The sequence below is a fragment of the Alligator sinensis genome, unplaced genomic scaffold (genome assembly GCF_000455745.1).
Source record: "Alligator sinensis unplaced genomic scaffold, ASM45574v1 scaffold628_2, whole genome shotgun sequence".
Taxonomy (NCBI): Eukaryota; Metazoa; Chordata; order Crocodylia; family Alligatoridae; genus Alligator; species Alligator sinensis.
Window position 1 is genome coordinate 3,900,967 of NW_005841833.1, and position 20,477 is coordinate 3,921,443.

The 20,477-nt window shown below is 42.4% G+C and overlaps 1 protein-coding gene across 8 annotated transcripts in view; it reads left to right on the forward strand.

The window, feature by feature from the left end:
• Positions 1-8,960: 8,960 nt before the first annotated feature.
• ATXN2 (ataxin 2) overlaps positions 8,961-20,477 on the forward strand; it is a 46,906-nt gene continuing 35,389 nt past the window's right edge. For 6 of the 8 annotated variants that reach the window (XM_025198873.1, XM_025198866.1, XM_025198857.1 and 3 more), the window contains exons 1-5: positions 8,961-9,036; positions 11,514-11,573; positions 12,325-12,396; positions 12,688-12,838; positions 19,335-19,459. In XM_025198873.1, the coding sequence (XP_025054658.1) occupies positions 8,980-9,036; positions 11,514-11,573; positions 12,325-12,396; positions 12,688-12,838; positions 19,335-19,459 (465 nt within the window). In that variant the 5' untranslated portion in view covers positions 8,961-8,979. Of the gene's footprint in view, positions 9,037-10,782; positions 10,802-11,513; positions 11,574-12,324; positions 12,397-12,687; positions 12,839-19,334; positions 19,460-20,477 lie in introns of those variants that run through there. The other 2 variants (XM_014518422.2, XM_025198871.1) reach the window with 2 other exon arrangements.

Sequence of the window (20,477 nt, forward strand, 5' to 3'; positions counted from 1 at the left end):
CTAGCCGGCCGGCCGGCTGGCTGCCTACATTTCTGCGGCGATTCGGTGCAAGTATCTCATGGGGTTGGGTTGGGTTGGGTTGGGTTGGGGGCGTTCCCGCCTGGACGTATTTATTAGATGGTTTCGTTTTAAAAACGGGCAAAATCCGGGTGTATGAGAAGTAGATCGTGCCTCCTTTACACCAGACACAATCCAGGTGCGTGAGGAGTAGATGGTACCCCCTCGACGAGCAGGGCAGCGTTCGAAACGCTTCGCCGTGCTTCGGGGCGAGAGCCCGCGGGACGGGGGAACGGACGTGGTGTCGGTCTCTTCCCTGCGACGTTGTAAGCGGCACGAGGAACAAGTGCGGCCCCCGTGGCCAAACATGACCGGCTGCGGGCGGCTAGTCCGCGTCCTCCTCGTATCTTCAGCAGATTTTCGTACCCGGTGCAGTTTTATCAACGTGTAGGCGGGACAGGTGACCCACGAACAGGCACCGTGCGAAGGGACGCGTGGTTATTTTTCCGCGTTTCTCCCAGCGGGTTTTTTTGGCGTTCGTTGACACGTTCCCTCTCCAACTGGGACCTGTTTTGAGGTGCCTACAAGTAGAGCTGCTGACGTGGCGCAAACTCCCCATTTTTAATCTTTTTGGCTGTCATAGTACTTGGGGTCGGGAGGAACCGAAACAGATCATCAGTCCGACCCCCTGTTTCTGGACTGTCTGTGTAACTGGGCCCAGTAGTCCTTATTAAAAAGGAAACGCAGTGAAAGTACTTGTAAAAATAAATAAATAAAATAATAATAATAATAATAATAGTTCTCACCAATAAAGAGAGAGAAGCTGAAACATATTCACAGATGTTAGATTTCATAGACGTTGGGGCTGGAAGAGGCCTTGCAAGATCACCAGGTCCCAGTAAATTTGGGGTTTTCCAGCTTGCGTCTCGCGGTTCAGGCAGAGTCTCCGCATTTGCTCTTTCCACGGCAAAAACTGGGTAGTCGATCTTGCTTTTCTCCAGTCTCCTGTAAAAGGAGAGCAAGATGGAAGATGGCTGTCCCACCTGGATGCAGCTGGTCAGGAATATTGGGCATGACCTCTCCCAGGTCCTGTGGAGGAGATGGTCGCTTTAGAAACGCAGCCCACTTGTGGAGAAAATCAGAAAGTTAAACCATCCCTTTATCCTGATGAGCCAATGTGCACAAGCATGTGTTGGAAGCAACTTCCAGTGACCACTAGACTCCACCTTTGTTACAGTAACTACTTCACAAGACATCAAGGGAACTATTCATACCTCTGTTTCATTTGAAACCCCCTATATGCTGCACGTTGCATCAGTAGCTACTTCTCATAGTTTCACAGCTGTCAGGGGCTGGAAGGGACCTCGCAGATCATCGGATCCAGCCCCCCGCTCTAGACAGGAAGACCACTGGGGTCAAGTGACCCCAGCGAGGTGGCTGGCCAGTCTCCGATTTCATAGACATTAGGGCTGGAAGGGACCTTGGAAGATCTTCAAGTACAGCCCCCTGCCCCTTTAGGGAAGGGTAAGAAGGCCTTTGCTCAGAGGACCTGTTTAGTGAATTTTGTCCTACCCCTGATTTTAGTACCTTTCCCAATGTCACCCTTTCTCTGCCTCACTTCTTCTCGATCTCTAAGACCCGAATTATTTCCGTACTTCCACCTCTCAAGGCTGCTTCAAGGTTTAACTCGATTTTTAAAGTATGGTGCATTCGTCTGAGAAGAAGAGAATTACACATGTAAAAGAGTTAGCAGGGATATGGGGTCTCGGAGGCCCAAGTTAGTAATAAACCACGAATATGAAATGGCACAGAATTTTCTGAGTAGCCCCAAATTAAATTAATGTAACAATGTTAAATTATCGGACAAATAAATGGGTAACTTGTAGGTCATTTTAAATAGCGACTAATGCTCATAGATAATGATTAGTATGGTGTTGCTTGCATACTTTCTCGTAAGCTTTTTAATCAACAGCATGAGCCCCTGACCTGTAATAATTATGAGGAAGGCGCATCGATGCCTGTTATAGCAGCTGTCAGAGAATGTGTACTGTAAATCTGACCTGGTGTTCTCTCTTCTCCATATACAGGGAAGGGGTGCTAAAAGAGGACTGGCTCTTGACATTATTAATGTATTTGTAGAAAGTCTAATGAAAAGCCTCTACCTCTTTTTGAGGGGGGAGGCTTTAATTTTGCACCTGCAATATGCGTGTATTTTTTATGAAGGCAGTCTCATCTTGTAAAATACTGAATTGAAATGATGTAGGTAGGCTTTCACAGAGGCTCTGAGTGGATGCAGGCCCCAACTGAGAACCTGAAAAAGTACAGTTGTCTAAGGTATTTATCAAACAAAAGAAACTGGTGTGCAGTTTCTGGGTGATTATTTTGCAGAGAAAAGCCTCTGGAGCCAACTCCTCCCATCAATTGTTTCCGAAGCCTTAGTAATAGCAATCAATGCCCCAGAAGCATCTTCTATTCAGCTGGTTGAATTTAACAATTGTAGTTTTGTAATTGCATGTCTGGTTGAAACTGCATGGGCGATTTCCATTAACTGCAGTATATAGATCTGTTTCATAGGTTCAGCGCTGCTTAGCAAAGCCAACAGAACTAAGCAAAAGGTTCCATCTGGGGAAAAACCTGAGAGACGATTGTATATCTTAGGAAAACTAAGCTGCTTTTCTGTATCCATCACCTCACCTGGAAAAATATATACAAGATGATTGGCTTGTTTTACAGTTCCATCAGCATTAAAGAGCCAAGACCTTTCTGTTTTGCTTATGGCATACATAGTATTACAAGATAGATACTGCAAACAGGATTTATAAGTTATTTATGAAAACTAAATGTTACTTATCAGGGAAAACAAGAGCTGGGATAGTCCCCTCTTCCAATATGCTCTTAATTTTTAATGCGACTACAGGGCACCCTAGACCCAGAGTATAAGTAAGTACTGGCTCAGTCTGAGTTGGCCACAGAACCATCTTCGTATCAAAGAATGGCTCGGTTTGATTCTTTCGTTAGACAAATACGCTCGTTACATCTGATTGTTCTTCCAGTATCGAATGTGTGGAATGGGTTTTTGGGGCTGGCCTGCCCATTTAGAGCCAGACCTTTTGCGGTACCTACAGAGGAGGAATCTTAATTATCCAGTCTTGTTTTTAAAGGTCCTCATCAAGAAGTGCACATGCTTAGGTTACACCATTGCTGTAGTGTCAGAGGACTTCTCTCATCTTTTCACCTTGCTTACTACTGGTTATCCTCATGGATTCTTGCTTTCAGTTAGCAGAAGCCTCTTTGGAGCAGGGACTACGCCTTTCTATTTCTTGAGTAAAATCTTTGCTTAGTCATGGGTTCTATGAGAAATAAATTGCACTTGTGTGAGGACGTTTTGGGTTGAGCTATCATTCACTGGAACAGCAACGTCAAGATGCTGGCGTTTAGTAGAAAGCACATGCTGCTGGGGTGAAATTGCCACATTTGCGATGACTGAAATCTTGGGGGCGGTTTCTTTCTTTTCTGAATAGCTTGTGTTTCAGTATCTGTAACTTAAAAACGAGAGCTAAGGTTCCTAAAGAGATGTGGCAGCTCAGAACGGGAAAGATGAAAGCTCCACAATTTACCTAACTCCTGGGCCAGTTGAAAAGTTGAGCTGCTACTACTTGCGAGTGAGGACAAGGAGAATCTTTGTTTGGAGCCCTTGCTTGTGGGGAAAAAAGGGAAAAACTAACTTTGTTAATGGACATGCTTAATAGGCATTATAGATCTTTCCACAGATTGGAAAGGTATAAGAAAAAGGCAGGCACTTTGTTTAGTCCAGCAAGCTAAAAGCCTATGGACCAAGAAGCATCTTTACAGTGACTCAAATGAGATGGTTTTAAAAAGAAAATATAAATTCCTCTTCACTTACTGTGGTCAAATTCATCTTGGATGTTGGAAGCAGTTTTCTTATGGAAATCTCTTGTGATACCTGCAGTTTGAGAACCTGCCCAGCTTGCTTTGAGTCTGGTTGAGTTGACTACTGTTTAAACACTAAATGCTGCATGTTTAAACTCTGCAAGAATAAAACCGGCAGGAAAGCTGGACTACATCTTTTCTCCTTTGGGTGCCCATCTCTGCTGACATCACTTTTCTGCAAGCAAGCTGCCTTCAGTTCCAGGCTCAACTGGATTATCCTACGTGACGGGCTCACAAAGGGCTCAGGTTAGCGCCACACCACAGCCTGGAGTTTGACAAACGGCTGACCTGTTTAACAGGAAGGCCTCTTCGTCAGCAAAGCTCACATAAAAATAAAGTATGTGGCACCATTTTGCATGAAGGGGATGCCAGCAAGGGAGGAAGGGGATTTCCCCCTGTCGCAGAGTAATTGGACAGCTGAGTTCAGATAAATTGCTGCTGGAGATTTCTGAGCATCATCAGTACACAGGGTTGTATAGAATATGAGACACAAAGTTGCTGGCTTGGAAAACTACGTTCTCTTCTGGACAGGTGACAGTTCAGAGCATCCGGTTGCCCTCTGGTTGCCCTTGCTAAAATGGTGGCTCAGCTAGGGGGAGGGAAGTCTTGATGTACTTTTATGCCTTGACTTTGCTTTCTTTGGCCATTTTCCCTTCAAGCCTTTATGGCCCATGGACCAATTTGACAGCCAGGGGAAGATCCCACCCCTACAGTAACTACTAGAGTGAACTGAAACTCTTATGCTTTGGGGAGTGCCTTTTGATCTGACTATAACCATTCATAGGCATAATTTCTAGCAAGGTTGTCGATCTTATTTGGAGAGAGACAAAACTACCCTCTCGTCTATATGGTAGAACCTTTAAAAGAGCCCTAAGCGTTAGTGGAAGTCAGTGGTACTTAAGTTGGTTCAGTGTTGGAGTCTTGTGTCCAGCTTTGGGCCCCCTCGCTATAGAAAGGATACAGACAAACTTGAGAGTCAGTGGAGAGCAATAAAATTGGTTCGGGGCTAGGGGACATGACTTATGAGGAGAGGCCAACGGAAGTTGGCTCGCTTGGTTTGGAGAAGAGAAGACTTGAGCGGGGATTTGATGGCATCTGTCACCTCCCTGCAGGGTGGTTCCAAAGAGGATGGAGCTGGACTGTTCTCAGTGGGGGCAGATGACCGGTGGTCTCAAATTGCAGCCAGGGAGATTTAGGTTGGATATTAGGAAAACCTTTTTCTCATTAGGAGGGTGGTGAAGCACTGGAACAAGTTACCCAGAGAGGTGGGGAGTCTCCATCCTTGGAGACTTTTTAAGGCCCGACTTGATATAAAGCCTTGGCTGGGATGATGTAGTTGGAGAGAGCAGAGAGTTGGACTAGATGCGACCTCCTGAGGTCCCTTCCAGCCCTCACTTTCTATGATTCTATGACCAATTTGAGAGATTCATAGGTGGGATCTCTAAAATTACATGGATGTCCACTACCTTTGTTCATGGCTGATATTATGCACAGTTACCCTGTCCTTTACCCACAACAGATCTTGCTGATGATTTTAAAAAATGGGGAAACTGTAGAGACTGAGGGTAGATATGGCTTTGGTCAAGAGTAAGGCACTAATTTTGCCTGTACCTACTTCATGCTCCTGAGTAGTGAGTTGCTTTCTCTTTCATTCAACAAACTTTGGGGGAAGTGTGGTCCTGTTGAAACATTAAGTTTGTGCCTTTTTTTTGTGCGTGTGCCCAAGCAGTTGACTCAATACTCATTTGCTTATAAGAACTCTGCATTGTTACAGTTGCATTTGTAAAATATTTAAAAGTTTGGTCCTAGAGCATTAGTCTTAGGCTTGTGGTTAACCTCCAGTAGGATACACTGGTATAATTTGAGTTGGAGTTACTTAAGCCAGTGCAGCCTTCCAGAAGGTGACAGTAGATCAGTTTAACACCATCATCTATAAAGGACTAACACTTTTTTGGGGGGGGAAAACGTTAGGTTGCATCTGTGGAGTCTGAATTTCTGTGGACTGAGTTCAATTCCACTGATGTGTAGAGTTATATCAGTCCTGTCCCATGAAGTATGGGGATCCTGAAGTTCAGGGACTGTAGGCATGGATATTTATGGCTTGAACTCCAAGTTGGTAGGAGAGGTTCTTTTTCGAACACCAAATAATTAGTTTGTTTCCAAATAAGAAATTGCGTGCATTTAATGCCTTCTGGGGCTCAGCTCTTTGTTTAAACATTTTGTTTCCATTTTGAGCAAATCAAGGTGCCTAATGGCTGAATTATTGAACATGTTTTCATTGATAAATATTTGTTAGCTCAGCTTCTGATCCTTAGGATAGCAAAGTTTTGGCGGGGAGGGTTTGTAACAGTTTTAAACGATATTTGTGTAACATATGATATATTCTACTGTAGAGCCATTTTTCAGAACATTACCCATTTTGTAAATATAGATTATTTTTGGCAGTAAGAAAATTGCTGCTTTCTGCTTTGGCTCCTGTGGGTTTTTTGTTTGTTTTTGGATTGTTTTTTTCCATATGTGTAATATACCAGCTTAGTCATTCAGAATCTTAAATTTTCCAGTGTTAGGCAAGTTTCCTTGAATAAAGGAAGGTGTGAATTTTAAAATATGGTAGTTATTCTGCAGTAACTCCATGCACGGGCATTCTTAATCTGGATTAAATAACCACATGGGAAGGTGTTGTGGAATGGCAGTCTTGATCAGTTTTCCTGCGTAGACAAGCCTATATTAAAGTTCCCTCTTGCACATTTTTATGATACTTCAGTGATGTAAGGACACTGAATTGCTGATCCTGAACTCTCTTATTCTGTTGGAAATGTAGATGTTAAAGCCAATATGACCATCCTAATTTGCTTTATTTTCCTTTGTGAAATGCTTTTGATGAAATTTAAGGTTGAAAAGCATTGTGAAAATGCATATTATCAGGATTTTGGTTGAATCCAGTATATATGTTCTTACAGTCCATTTTCAACTAATAAACTTCAGGTTGGGATCTGAAATTTTCCATATTCAGTCTTGGCCTATATTGTTGTTTTGAGAGAGAGAGAGAAATTATTCTGGCATCATTAGCTTCCTGGATTCTGTGGGGTGAAAAAGAATTCCTCTAATTTTATATAAAATGAAATTGCGCTTTTTTACTATTAATATAATCAGCAGTTGAATCTTAGAATACAGCATTCTCAGGATGTCTATTTAGACCCTTCATGAAAATAAGTTTCGAGCATAAAAAAAAAAGGTTTTGCATGTTTTAAATTGGAATTTGATATCAAAAAGTGATTTTTGCAGCTGATGGCTAACTACTCTTCACAGTCCGTACCAACTAAAGTCTGTCTCAGCTGGACTCTGGACTGAAATGGATATGCTCTTGGAGAAGGAGGAGCTCCACAGAAGGAAGGAAGGAACCTGCCAAATTCCAGTAGTCTAAATAGCCTAGTTTTTTGTTTTGTGCGTGAGGGGCGAGCAACAGAGGTAGAGCTGATGACATTAAAATACAAAATCTCTCTTGGTGTAGTGTTTTAAAAACTAGGGGGGTACCAATAGATTTGAGGACTGATACTGGTAGCCAATATTTAAGGAGGCATATAGGCCGATATGATATCGGATACCACTGCCGTTGGGTGGTAAATCCAGTGTTCTGGAAGGGGAGGGAGGAGGGAAGGGGCGTGGTGGGGAAGATCAATGCCCCTATGGTGAGGGAAGGGGCAGTGGCAGGTGCTGCCCAGCCGGGGCAGGGAGGGGCACAGGAAGGAGGCATGCCTTGTGGGGTGTGGATGGCTTCCACTACTGCTTGCACCCTGGCCAGGCAGGGGGGGGCCTGCACCCCTGGATCTGTACAGCACGGGGTGGGCTTTTCTCGCTGGGCTCAGAGTGGGTTCTGGTGGTGCTGGGAGGAGGCTGCAGCCACCTCAGATTTAGCCACAGCTCCACACCCAGCCCCACCCCAGCTCTTCCTGGTGCCTGGGTGGAGGTGGAGCATTGGACTGGGGCTGTGCCGGGTGGCAGTGCGGGGCTGGGAGCGGAGCTGCTGTCAAACTTGGGGTGGCTGTAGCCTCCTCCTAGCACCTCCGTGCCCAGTCCCGTGCAGTGCCGGCTCCGGCTCCACCCTGCAGCTGCAGCTTGCCCTGCGCTACACAGATCTGGGGGCATATGCTTCCCCCCATCGCCCTCCTGGGATGCAAGCAGTGGCAGGAGCCACCCCCACCCTATGAGCCGTGCTAATGTCCCACGCATGTGTGGCCTCCCTGTGTGCCCGTGCACCCCCCCGCCCCAAATTTGCAGCCCTGTTGGGCTGATATCTCATATAGACAATTTTCTTTATATCAGTACCAATTCAATATCGGACCGATGTATTGGTTCACCTCTATTAAAAACCAAAAATGAAAACCCTGAAGTTAGAAATGCAAAACTTATGATAGCAAGAAATCAAAATGCTTTTGTCGTCTACACTACCATTTCGTAAACAGAAAATGTTTTTGTACCTTAGCTGAATGTAGTGTCTGTAATATTGCTGTGCTTTATTTCTGCATTTTTTTCAGGCATACAAAGGTTAGCTTGCTCAGTTTAGGACTCTGCTGTAGTACCTGACTCTTTGACACATTGGATAACTTTGTAATTCTTGGTATTTGACCATAAAGTTAAGGGCAGCTTAATCAAAATACTAGACCTTTTCATATCAAGAGGTAACATTTTATCTTAACAGTGGAGTTGCTTTACTGTTTCTTAATCCCTTTTAAATGTCATTGGTGTCTTTTATTTAAAATTACTAGAATGCTTGTAAGTTAATGCCTTCTTCTACAGAAATCCAACGGGAGCTTTTTATAGTTGACTTCTGCTTTGCTTCTTTAAGGGTTTCCATTCTATCCTATTTTTTATCAGGGGAAATACTTTTTGCCCTTTGGTTTAGGTTTTTAATTTCTGTAAATTTGGGTAGATTTTCTGTAATCGACTAATTTGCTGGGGTCCTGGAGTTTTTGGAAGGAGGGTGGGGGGTGACTCGAGCAGTCCTGTCCTTGTTCTTGTTGAATCTGATGCATGTATTTTAATAATTTCAGAGGTCGCAGCAGTGGCAAAGGCCCACCTCAGCCTACAGTAAGTACACATTTCTCGTTGTATTGTCTTAAGATACAAGGAATGAGTTGCTAAATTGAACTAGGTGTTTCAGGAAGATAGACCTAAATCTGCTTATTTAGCTTGATTTTGGGGAGATGGTCAAATGTCAAATAGTTCCTTTTAATGCCTTTCTGGATAGTCAAGACCTCCACAGAGTTGGATAACGCTTGGTCAAGTATTGGGTGATTTAGAATCATAGACTTTGCCTTTGTTAATAGATGTCTCCCCTAAAAACATTAAAACACTGAACTTTAGAAGCCAAATTTTTTCTGTTTTTGGCAGCTATACCATACCTGTATGTACTAGTAGATGTATAGGTGTTGCAAGGGACAATGCCGCCATATTTGTTCCTATTTGAGGCCTGTAACAATAGAGCCTTCCTCAAATGGGAGAACACTAAAGATAGTACAAGCCATCGCTGCGTTGAACAAAAAAGTGACATGATTTAGTGCTACTATTGACAAAGTTGGGCTAGCTTCTTTATAACCAGGAGTTTTGGTTATTTCTGATCTATACGGCTTTGAAACATGTTTTACGGGTTAGCCCAGTGTGTAGTAATGTATAAATTGGGGCTTAGACCTAGTCTGTAATAAGATTTGATGTATGCAATTTTCATTGCACGATGTGTGCAGTTTTCATTGCTGTTCATTTTTAAAGGCAATAAATGATCTAATTTGTTTGTGGTGGTAGGGTGACATGGGAGAGGGCTTGAAATGGTTATCATTTGACTTCAACTGTTCCCAAACTTGTCCAGTTGCACCCCCTATTGCAGTCAGATTAACTTCATGCAACTCGGACAGGGGACATGGATGCACCAGTCCTCAGCTGCCCCTCACTGTCTGTCCCTGTTGCTCATCCACATTGAAAACTGTATCCAGGCAGCTCTACTGCTGATTTGAAACAGAATTAAGTTGTCCAGATCTAGGGGTGCTTGTTTTGTGGGGGGTTTTAAATTAAAAAAAAAAAAAAAAAATTGTTTGTTTGTTTGTTTTAACTGTAGCCATAGGGCAGTTGCCATGGAGCATTTGAAGCGTGTTAAACCCCTGTCCTCCATTAATTGTAGGTAGATGGCATAATTGTGACCTCAGGTGAACTAGGGGCTCTGAGGTGCTTGTGACCCCACTTGTAACTGCTGCAACCTCTCAGGGTTGCAACCTTCAGTTTGGGAACTGCTGTCTGTCTTGTTCCTTCATTTGTAACCAAGAATAAAATCAGTTTTCTAATAGTAAAGTACGCTATTCTCCCTTGCTCTCAAATGTAATAACATTGTCTGGAAAGCTGACATCAGAACACGTAAAAAGTGTCCTTGATGTCCTTAAATCATTCATGCTAATAAGTATTGGAGTATGGATGAACCTGAGATGTGGTTTCTCAGAACAACGGGTGATGTTACAAAACTCTCTCGTTCCTTGGGGTCTTAGACCAGCAGAGACTCCCTATGCCTGACGAAGGGTGATTGCGTCCAAAAGCTTGCTAAGAACTCTTTTCCAACTACTCAGTTGGTCTAATAAAAGATATCGCATCTACCCAAAGAACTATGCCTTATCACAAAACGTAGGTACTTCAGTTCATAGGTACGAGTGGCTTAAGCTAAACGGTGACACAGCCTGAAAGGTGCTATCAGTTGAGAAGTTCAAAGTATGATGGGGTACTCATCTGTTTCAGCATCTGTTGGCTCACAAGAACGAAGCTGGCGAGGAGAGCGGAGAGATGTCGCAACATGCGCACATTCTCATCACTTCATGTATGCATATGCAAACCTGACAAATCTAGCCTCCTGGTCCTGTGTGGTCAGTTTGCTTAGCCTGGGATCTTAGACTTTGGTACTGTTGTAAATTTAGTCTTGGTTGGTTTATAGTGATTTTTGTAGTTGCTTTGGCACTTTGTGTTTCAATGTTTTTACCTCCTGCTAGTGTAAGTTCATGGAAGCTGGGTTTGTTAGCTAGTCCCTGGAGTGATAGAAAATCTCTTCCAACAGATGTTGGCGAGCAGGGGTTTTTGTTTGTTTGCTTTTTACAATATGGAAGTTGAAGTTCTTCACCCACAGTTAGTTGTCTTAAATAAGAGGTGGGGGGATGAGGGTATCGGGGCATTTTCAGTTCTGAGTCTTGCATGGAGTCTTCACAAAACCAGCATGTAGACTTCCAAGTTTGGCGACTTTCAGGACATAATGCAAAGCTATTAAATTCTCTTGGGGAGACATTTGGGAAGGGATGGGGTTTTGGTGTCATGGGAGGGTAGAGATGGATTCATTTGGCATTGAGTCAACTAGTGAAATGTGGATTAATGGAATGTACATTTTATTGAGTATTTGATCAGCAGCGCAGACTGGTATGTACCAATTTTAAACTTGTAATATATTTTGAAAGTAGGGCTTCTTTGAATTCCTTTTGATTTTGTTATGGTGAAATAAATTTGCTTCGTTGTTTTCTGACAATAGCGCTTTTATCTTTCAGATTTCTTTTGATGGCATCTATGCAAACATGAGAATGGTTCACATACTTACGTCAGTTGTTGTAAGTCTTACATGTGGGGCAGGATAGTAAAACATCTCTATAGATACCAATATGGACCTGTAGAATACAAAACTACATAACATTTAAGCCCTCTAATTCAAACAGCAGGCATCTTATGCCATGACTGTGTTGTGAAGATGGACAGTGATGACTTTTCTTAGCTTAGTGTTATGGGTTATTTTTGAGGGGTATGGTGCATTTCTTCCATGCCCCTGCTGCTTTTTATTTTGTTATCTTTAGATAGATTTTTGGATGACTAAAATAAATGACATTTTAAAAGTTAAGCCTGAATACTGCGCGCACACAAGTTTTATGCTTTAACTTACTAAAAACGCTGGTAGGAGGAAGAAAGAAGCAAATTATCCCACCAATCCCCCATTCTTGCTGACAGATATTTCAGGGCAAGCTTTCAGCATCCACCCTCCTCTTACACGCACATACACATACATGCACTTTTCACTTGGAAAAAACACTTGCATATGTACTTGACCCAGTTGCTCAGCACTTAGCTGTGCCATACGTACATGCTGGAACTTATACCTACAAACATTGTGAGACCAAGCTCTAGGTGCACACGAGTCTTTGCACCTGCAAAGCATAGGTGCGTCTTTGGAAGCATACACAAACAGTGGTTGGGTAGAGCTGTGGTTGAATATTGAGCCATTCATTGCATCGGTACTGAAAAGCATTCAGATCTTGCTTGACGGCCCTTGTTAGAGAGCTGCTTTGATTTCTTTCTCTCACGTTTTAGGGCTCCAAATGTGAAGTACAAGTGAAAAACGGAGGTATATATGAAGGAGTTTTTAAAACTTACAGTCCTAAGGTAACTGACTTACTTGTTTTTTTTATCTCTCATCACTTTTCCTGCAGTATTAATGGTTGATGAATTGCTTGGTAGTAAAGCTGAGCAAATAATTTGTAGTAAATCTGTTGAAATCCAACCTCTTCCTTTTGTGAATTGCATGCAATTGGCTTAGTTTTCATGGAGTTGTTCACTGCTTGAAATTTATGTGATGATCTGTGGAGGATGCGTGTTGGTTGTTAACAAGTGATTCTTTGAGTGTTTATCATTCAAGGTGTTTCATGTTAAACTCGCTCCTATTTTTAATATTAGTGTGATTTGGTGCTTGATGCTGCTCATCGGAAAACTGCCGAATCCAGTTTGGGGCCAAAACGCGAAGACATAGTAGAGAGTATCTTGTTCAAGCCTTCAGACTTTGTTATGGTGCAGTTTAAGGATATGGATACCAATTACGCAAGAAGAGGTAGGTTTCTTTATTTTAAGTTATTTAACAATGGAGGTCTCTTTAAATTGTAAATCGTGGCTCCCAAAGCTGTGTTTAGGCACTTAAGTGAAGACAGCCCTGACGCTAGAAGTGCTGAGTGTCCTGTTGACTGCCATGAGTACGAATGTTGGGTGCTCCCCAACTTGGTAGTTTTTTATTTAGGTACGCAAAAGCATATTTCAGAGTCTGTCTTGAGGAAAATAATGTCTTAGAGCTGCTGGTCATTTTAGCTCTTTCAAAGGTAATATTTGATAGTCTTTTCATGCTGTGAAACCGAGTGATAGGAATTTCTAAGTTGTTGTTAAAAACACAATTATTATGTTTGTTGGCTTTATTAGTCACTTGGATGCTATGCTTAAACGCTATAGGAGAGTCCATGGGTTCAGCTTTTAAATGTATTGAGAACTCTGCAACTGGAACTCTGCCAGCCTGCAAGGGAAAAGCCACGGTTTCCCACATTTTTCTCCTTTAAAGGAGAATACATTTTTTAAAATTTTTGTTTATGATCCTTTCATATATTCTTGTGACCCACTTTTGGGTCGAGAAACACTGCTCTAAGACATGGGTACTCAACTCAGCTTGCAGGCCAGATACAGCCTGTAGAGCTGTGTCATCTGGCCTGAGGGGCTCCCCAAGGCTCCAGAAATTTGGTAGCATGGGAGCCATGGCAGTGCTAATTGCTGCCTGCCTGCTGCCAAATTTTCAGACCTGTGGGGAGCCTCAGGGGCCAGATGATGTGGCCCTGCACGCCAGATTGGGGTGGTGCACAATTAGGCCCATACGCCAACCCTTGGCCCATGTGGCCAGAAGTTGGGCGCCACTGCTGTAAGACCTCAGGCTTTTTTTGGTGTAAGATATTCACAATTCGCCCAGCTATGCTCCTTTCAATTGGAGAACTCTTCTTTGTCATCACATACCTCCTAAGGTATCCTGTGCTTGCTGTAGTCCCTGCTTTGCTGGTCCATAGAAGAAGAAAGGAAATTGGTATTTTTTTTGCATGCAGTGGAACAACCCTGGATGTGTGTCGCCTCCAGTTAGCTTAGTGGCACCTGTTGAGAACAGTAAGATGCTAAGTGTTTCTGCCACAACAGGCTGGGATTCATTGCAAAGGAGATCACCCAGCCCTTGGATTTACATGCATCTGTGAATTAAAGGAGGAGATGCATAACAAGAAGCTCTAATTTAGCCCCTTAACTCACCAGTTTAACCATATGATAGCTGCTTAGTTCTGTGCTCCTGAAGGTTTTTCTTTCCTGTGGAAGATCCAGAGGGTAAAAAGGACAGTGAAATACAGACCTCAGTTCAAGTGTAATGGTTTGGTTTATACATGTTCATGTGGACACCTCTTGGTTTCCCTTGGACTCTTGTCCATGGAGAAGAGAGCCTATGCTGCTAGGTTTCACAGCAGGATGAGGCCTGCGCACTATGGGCAGCGTGAGGAAGAAAAGCCTTGTCTCCCCCATTGGGACGCTGTTGCTTGAACTACGGCAGCAGTGCTAAGGTGGTTGGGTTGCCAGCATGGACACAGCATTACCAGCTACACAGGGTCCTTGGGCCCACAGAGGTTCTGCCAGTGGAAGACGGCTTGCTGGCCATTCGCTTGGCTAGCTGTCCTGGCTGCATTTGTCGTGGAGTGTGACCCTTTCAGCTGCCTCACTGAAATAACTTTGCTGGCAGAACATGGTGATGGGGCAAAGCTTGTGTGCGGGGAGTACTAGAAGCCACAGGCTTAATGTGCAAGGCAGGCCTTGGCAATAAGCTACCATTCAGCACCTTTGTGGGGCTCCATGGAAGGCAAAGACTAAGGATTTGGGTAAAGCAAACTTAAGAGTACTTGGGTTTAGCCCTGCGGAAGAAGTTGGTATACTCAGCTCAGCAGGTGCTCGCTGCCTGGGCATCGTTTCTTAGCAGAGCAGGTCCCTTGGAGTCAGAAAAGCTGTGTCGAATTTTTTTTTTTTTTTTTTTTTTTTGTAATGCCTGCTAGCCAAGCCCTCTCATGTGGCTGAAGTTGGAGTAATGTTTCAGCTGCAGCCAGCTGGTGTCAAGGCAGTTCAGAATTGTGAGTGCTGTTAGTCCAGCCACAGGAGTCTTTCCTTTGCCACGTTTTGTTACTGTACTGTAAATCTGAGACTGGTCCCAGCAATCTAACAAAAATGGAAAGGAATGTGGTTATTGAAGTTCTTTCTGGGGATCCTTCCAGATGAGGAATAGCCATGCACACGTTACAGACAAAGGAAATGTGTGTAATTTGGCAAAGCTGGAAGTAGCTAATTTTAATGTTACCAAGTCAGTGCTAGGCAGGCACCTTGCAAATACTTTGGTTGCACAGTAAACTCGTAAGTCGCAACCACAGTTTACTTCAAGCAGCACCAAACTTGATTTTCAGTTTGCTTGGCCTAGTTTGAGCATTGCTGGCGCATGAAGCAGACTGGTTTAATAGAACTTGAATCTCTCTGTTGCTCTTGAGAATCAAAAGGAGGAATGTGTATCCAATTACTCCAGAAAGCCAGAATAGGTTAAGGGCCAATATCTAACTGCTTGTGAATATTTAATCCCTCAAGCTTGGACAGACTTGTTCAAAAATGCATGGTAAACTGAAGCTTCTCAGAGTGCAGATGTAACGTGTCTTTGCATGACGTGCAGCTGAGCCACGTAGAGAAACAAGTACTTTTTATAATTCACTGTTCGCTGATTTGGCGGCAGGTTTCAAAACAGGAAATTGGAGAGCTTGAACATCAGCCACCAGTCTTCTGGCAAGGAGGTTCTGCCCTCAGTAGGTCAGAGAAGCAATGCGGAGCTAGCCAGGAACTCACGTTGCAGCTCAGGCTGCTACTGGGTTTGCTTGCCTGAGGCCTCTCTTCATTCAATCGTTTTGCCTCAGTCTTACCCTGCACAAAAAGAAATTGCTTAAAACTTTGGCTGCCTGTCCAGGTGTTATGAGAGCTGTTAGTGTCATCTGCGCTCCGTTTCGCATTCGGCGTCAACTCTCATTACTGCTCTGCAGGGGCTATTGGTAGCAGCACTTCGTTGGAGTATCTTCTGCAGCCCTCGTACAGTCGGTCACCGTCACCCAGATTCAGGAAATGGATCTGAAGTGAGGCATAGGTGAAAACAGCAGACCCTCTCTGTGCCTTAAAACAGAACTGGCTTCTGTTAATCCTATCCTAAATAATGGAGTGTTACTGTTTTTAAGCACTTTGGAGACTGCCTGCTGTTTGTCTGGTAGACTTCGTTAGTGTGTGGTTTTACGTTGCCCCCTTCTTTAAACCATTACAGCCTTTTATTGAATGTTTTTCTATAGCACTTTTCACAAGTATGTGAGAGAAGGAATAGGTGGACTGGGCAGATAAGATACCATTCACGTAGTGTTTATTCATGTTGTCCTAAATGTCTAACTTTCCTGTAGTATTGAGGCTGTTTTATAGAGGTTAATAGCTACATCAATAAAATGCAGGATTCCTTTTCTGGACCCTGTATGGATTCTCTCATCTCATCCTGGCTATATTCCATGGGGGAAGATTCCCCTCCCTATAGTGATGCAATTTAAACTAGGATTTCCTCCTGACTGAACCGTGAGTGATCCCTGAGAGAGAAGTTGGAGCTGAAAGGATGCATTTGTTCTTGATACAGATCCTAGAAAAGGCCTGGAAGTAACCTGGGGGAAGCAGTCTAACCCCCAGCTTGGGGTAGGGTCATCACCATCCAAACCGTTTATAACGCATGCAATATTTGTATAACCTACACTTAAACTTCTAGTGATGGAGATCCTGCAATCGCTCTAGGTAATGCGTTCCAGCATGTAACCTCCCACGTAGATGGCTAGTACAAGACCTAGGTTTCCTTCGTTGCAGTTTCAGCCTGCTGCTACTTGTCTTGTCCCCTGCGGACATGGCCAGTAATTGATGGCCAGTTTCTTTCTAACAGCTCAGTTTATTGTGGGACATTGAGTTTGCTGTTAAATAGGCTTATGCTTAGTTCCTGTGCACATCCCATTCATGGTTAACAGCTTCTCTGAAGGCTTGATCAGGTAGATGCGGACGCGCCAAGTGAGAAATGAAGTGTGTTCTCTTGTTACTGTTTGCCTTTGGGTTGTTGTAGTACCTACTCTCTGTATTGTGCTAGTAATGACAAACATTGGAAGAGCTATTGTCCCATGTTGTACATGTAGAAAGCAACAGGAGTGGGGTTTTTTTCCCTGATTCTATTAAATGCATTCTTGAGACGTACCCTGAAGATGCAGAGTGGTTTTGTAAGAGGTGTATGACAATCCCTGTTTTTCAAAGTCTGAAGGGTGTATAGTAGTGAATGTGATAGTCTCTTCCAGGGAAATGAAATGGTGCCATGCAGAAAGCCTGAAGAACTGAGCTTGTGTTTGTATTTTGATTTGTTCCTGTTCTTCCTCCCGCTTCCCCATCACTATTTATTGTTTTATCAGAAATGGATAACTTTTTTGACAGTTACTGTTTCCCTGTTTCTGCATCTTGTTTTTATCATTTCCAGTACATATCATAGTACCTTTTTGCTTGTGTACTTATAAAATGTGTGCATAAAGCTCAGCTCTATTTGTTCTGACCCTTGTTGGCACTTGATTTTAATCTGTTGCTTTCTAATGATTTACTGTGCTTTTGGATGCTGTGCCGGACCTACGAAGCTGGAGGTTGCTACAGGTCTACTTCAGAACAGTTTCCAAGCTGTCAAAAAGCCTTTACTAGCAAAACGCCAGTAACAAGTTATAGTATGTCCTCACCAAGCTCAAGCATCAGGCTTCCCCTTAACACCTGTGATGCAGCTTCACTGGCAGACCTTGCAGTGACTTCACAAGCTGTCTTTATTACGTATTTTTGCAGTCCGTGATCTGGCCTCATCAGGGTGTCTGCTTCACGTATGACTTTTTTCTCATCTTGAAAGAGTTTCTTGTATTTTGGAGGAATTTTGGGTACCTAAATCTTGCCTTTTACAGTGTTTCATAACTTTTTTTTTTTACTATTTGCCAGTTAACAAACTATTTACTCTTAAATGCTTAATTTTGCATTCTCTCCTTTGGTCTTTCTGTTTCGTAGTATGAGCAAAAGGATGCGTTTAAGGAGACAGTGTTGAGTGTTACTACAATTTGACTGTCAAGTTGGGTAGAGCTGGAATAATTGGCGTAGTTGATGGTTTTTATTAAAGCAGATTTTCAGATATTGTAGAAGACCATAAGGGGCATGTAGACCACTTACATAAATGTAAATTCTTTTCACCATAGCTTCACTGTGTATTTCTCTCCAATACAATTTCAGATGTTGCTAAAATTAAATTTAAACCTGCATTCTTCCATGTCTAGTAGTCTCTAATGGTTTGGTCCCCACCATTTCCTAATCTCTTAGATGAGACCCTGATTTCACTGTCAAATTACTTATTTCCATCTGTTTCTTTTGAGAAGTTTGAAGTTCTGAAACAGAATGGACTGAAAGCAGTTTTAAAAGATTAAGTCCTTTATTTAAAGCATTTAAGAATCTCTAGGCAGATTTGAGCTTTTAGTTTTTCACAAATACCAGAATTTGGCTTCCTTAGTGTTGAATGGCTTCATTATTTAAAATTAAAGTACTTAAATATTCTAATATTCTAATATGCCTTCAGCTGTACTTCTTACCATCTGGTTTGAATAGAATATAATCAGGCATGGAAAATAAAGTTCATGATCCAGTTGCTGATTGCTTGGTACACCTGGCTAGTAGTATATTCATAGTGTATGCAGCTTCAAGTGTTTCTAGCATTCCAGTTTCTAGTTGTGCAGAGAATGTGAGATAGGAGTGCTTGAATTTTACTATGTAATTTAGTAATTTGTGGCTTGAACAGTATGACACTGCTAAAAGCGTTAAGTGATGTACTAAGCAAAGAGCATTTCTAGCTTCACTGTGGGGAGGATCCCATTATAAAGAGACTACAAATGTGTAAACATTGGCATCAAAGAAACCTTGCAGTGGAAGGAACTGGGATTGAGTTATATGGTGGCATAATTTAGACATTCTGGGTAAAGGTGTATTAATTTGCCTTTAATGTTTTTGGGTATCTGTTGTGGTAAATAAATGGTCATATGAAACGGTTGTACTACGCTTGAACCATATTTTGGTTTTTAAAGTAGTGATGAATGATACTCTCTTGAAGTAATGCTGTAATGAGTAAACTTAGTCATGTTAAATATGACTGTCGTATTAAAAGAGAAGCAGTGACCACTATTCTCTGGTTTCTTGAAATTTTCAGAATTAGGTGCCAGCTTGAAGCAATTGCATTGGAAGTCAGGCATTTTGTGTGTGATATGGTATTTGTCGTATACTAGTTGGATGTTTTAAAAACAGCTGAGAGTATAATATTCACTGAAAATAAAACCATTTTGGGTAATGCTATTGTGCTTTATGTTCGACTACGCCTTAAACACAAATGTGTGTTGCCTTATTTTAACCAAATTTGTTTTTTTCCATTGTTTTTTCCATAGATGCTTTTACTGATTCAGCAATTAGTGCTAAAGTAAATGGTGAACACAAAGAGAAGGACCTAGAACCATGGGATGGTGGAGAGACGACCACCAGTGAGGAGCTGGAGGCTTTAGACACAGATGTTGTAAGTAAAACCCTTTTTATCATGCATTGACGTCTCCCTAGAAACAAGTAACTTATTTTGCTGTTCAGCACAGTGTTCTTGAATTTTAATCTAGAAGTAATACTCTTTGTTCAAGCAAAATTGTTTAAATATCATGGCTCTGTTTATATAGATTTTTATTTTTTTTACTGGAGGAATTCAGAACTTGCTGAGAGACCACAGATTTCTCACTGTGATTTGAATAAGTATAGCAGGGTCCCAGATGCTGATATTGGCAAAAAACCGACTAAGGCAGCTGCTGCAGTAATGGCCTTGTCTGATTTAACAATTAGTTGGGATAGAAGAGTTTTCATTGAACAGTGCAAATCCTGAATTCATAATTTGCTGCCACCTCCATACCTGTAGAAAAACTGAGGGCACCCATTCATACATGATGGTGAATTTGGGGCTCAAGTGAAGGAGGCTAATGGACCATCGATTTGGTACAGGAAGCTTCATAGTTCCAAAAATAGGCTTTTACTGAAGTACAGAAACAGCACATCTATAGGTCCTGAATTACTGGATGGGGAATTTCTTCATAAATGGATGGTTTTCTGCGTTCCTTGTTAACTTACCTTGGTTACTTGTGGTATGACATAGGAGCTAGTTTTACAAGAGTTCGCAAAAAACGTGATGTGCAAGAATACAAATAAAGTGGTGCATCGCATTCTCCTCTGATCCGTAACCCTATCAATATTGGTTCTTAAATCTTTGTTCAAAGTTTGGGAAGAATGCTTACCCTTTCTAAAAGTTAAATTTCACGTGGCTTGTGCTATAGCTCTACCTTACTGGATCGTCAAGTATTTAATAGAAATCTTGTTGCAAACTAATATTTTTTTACGAAAGTAATGAAGTCTTAGTAAAGACCAGAGCGCATTCTGCTTAGAAAAGAAATGAGGACATAATGCTGTTTTTGCATGCAGATGTCCCCGCATGTATATGCATTCCTCAGATAATTGAGTTGGTTAGTGCACTTGAAAAGTTCCAGCACTTAGCACAG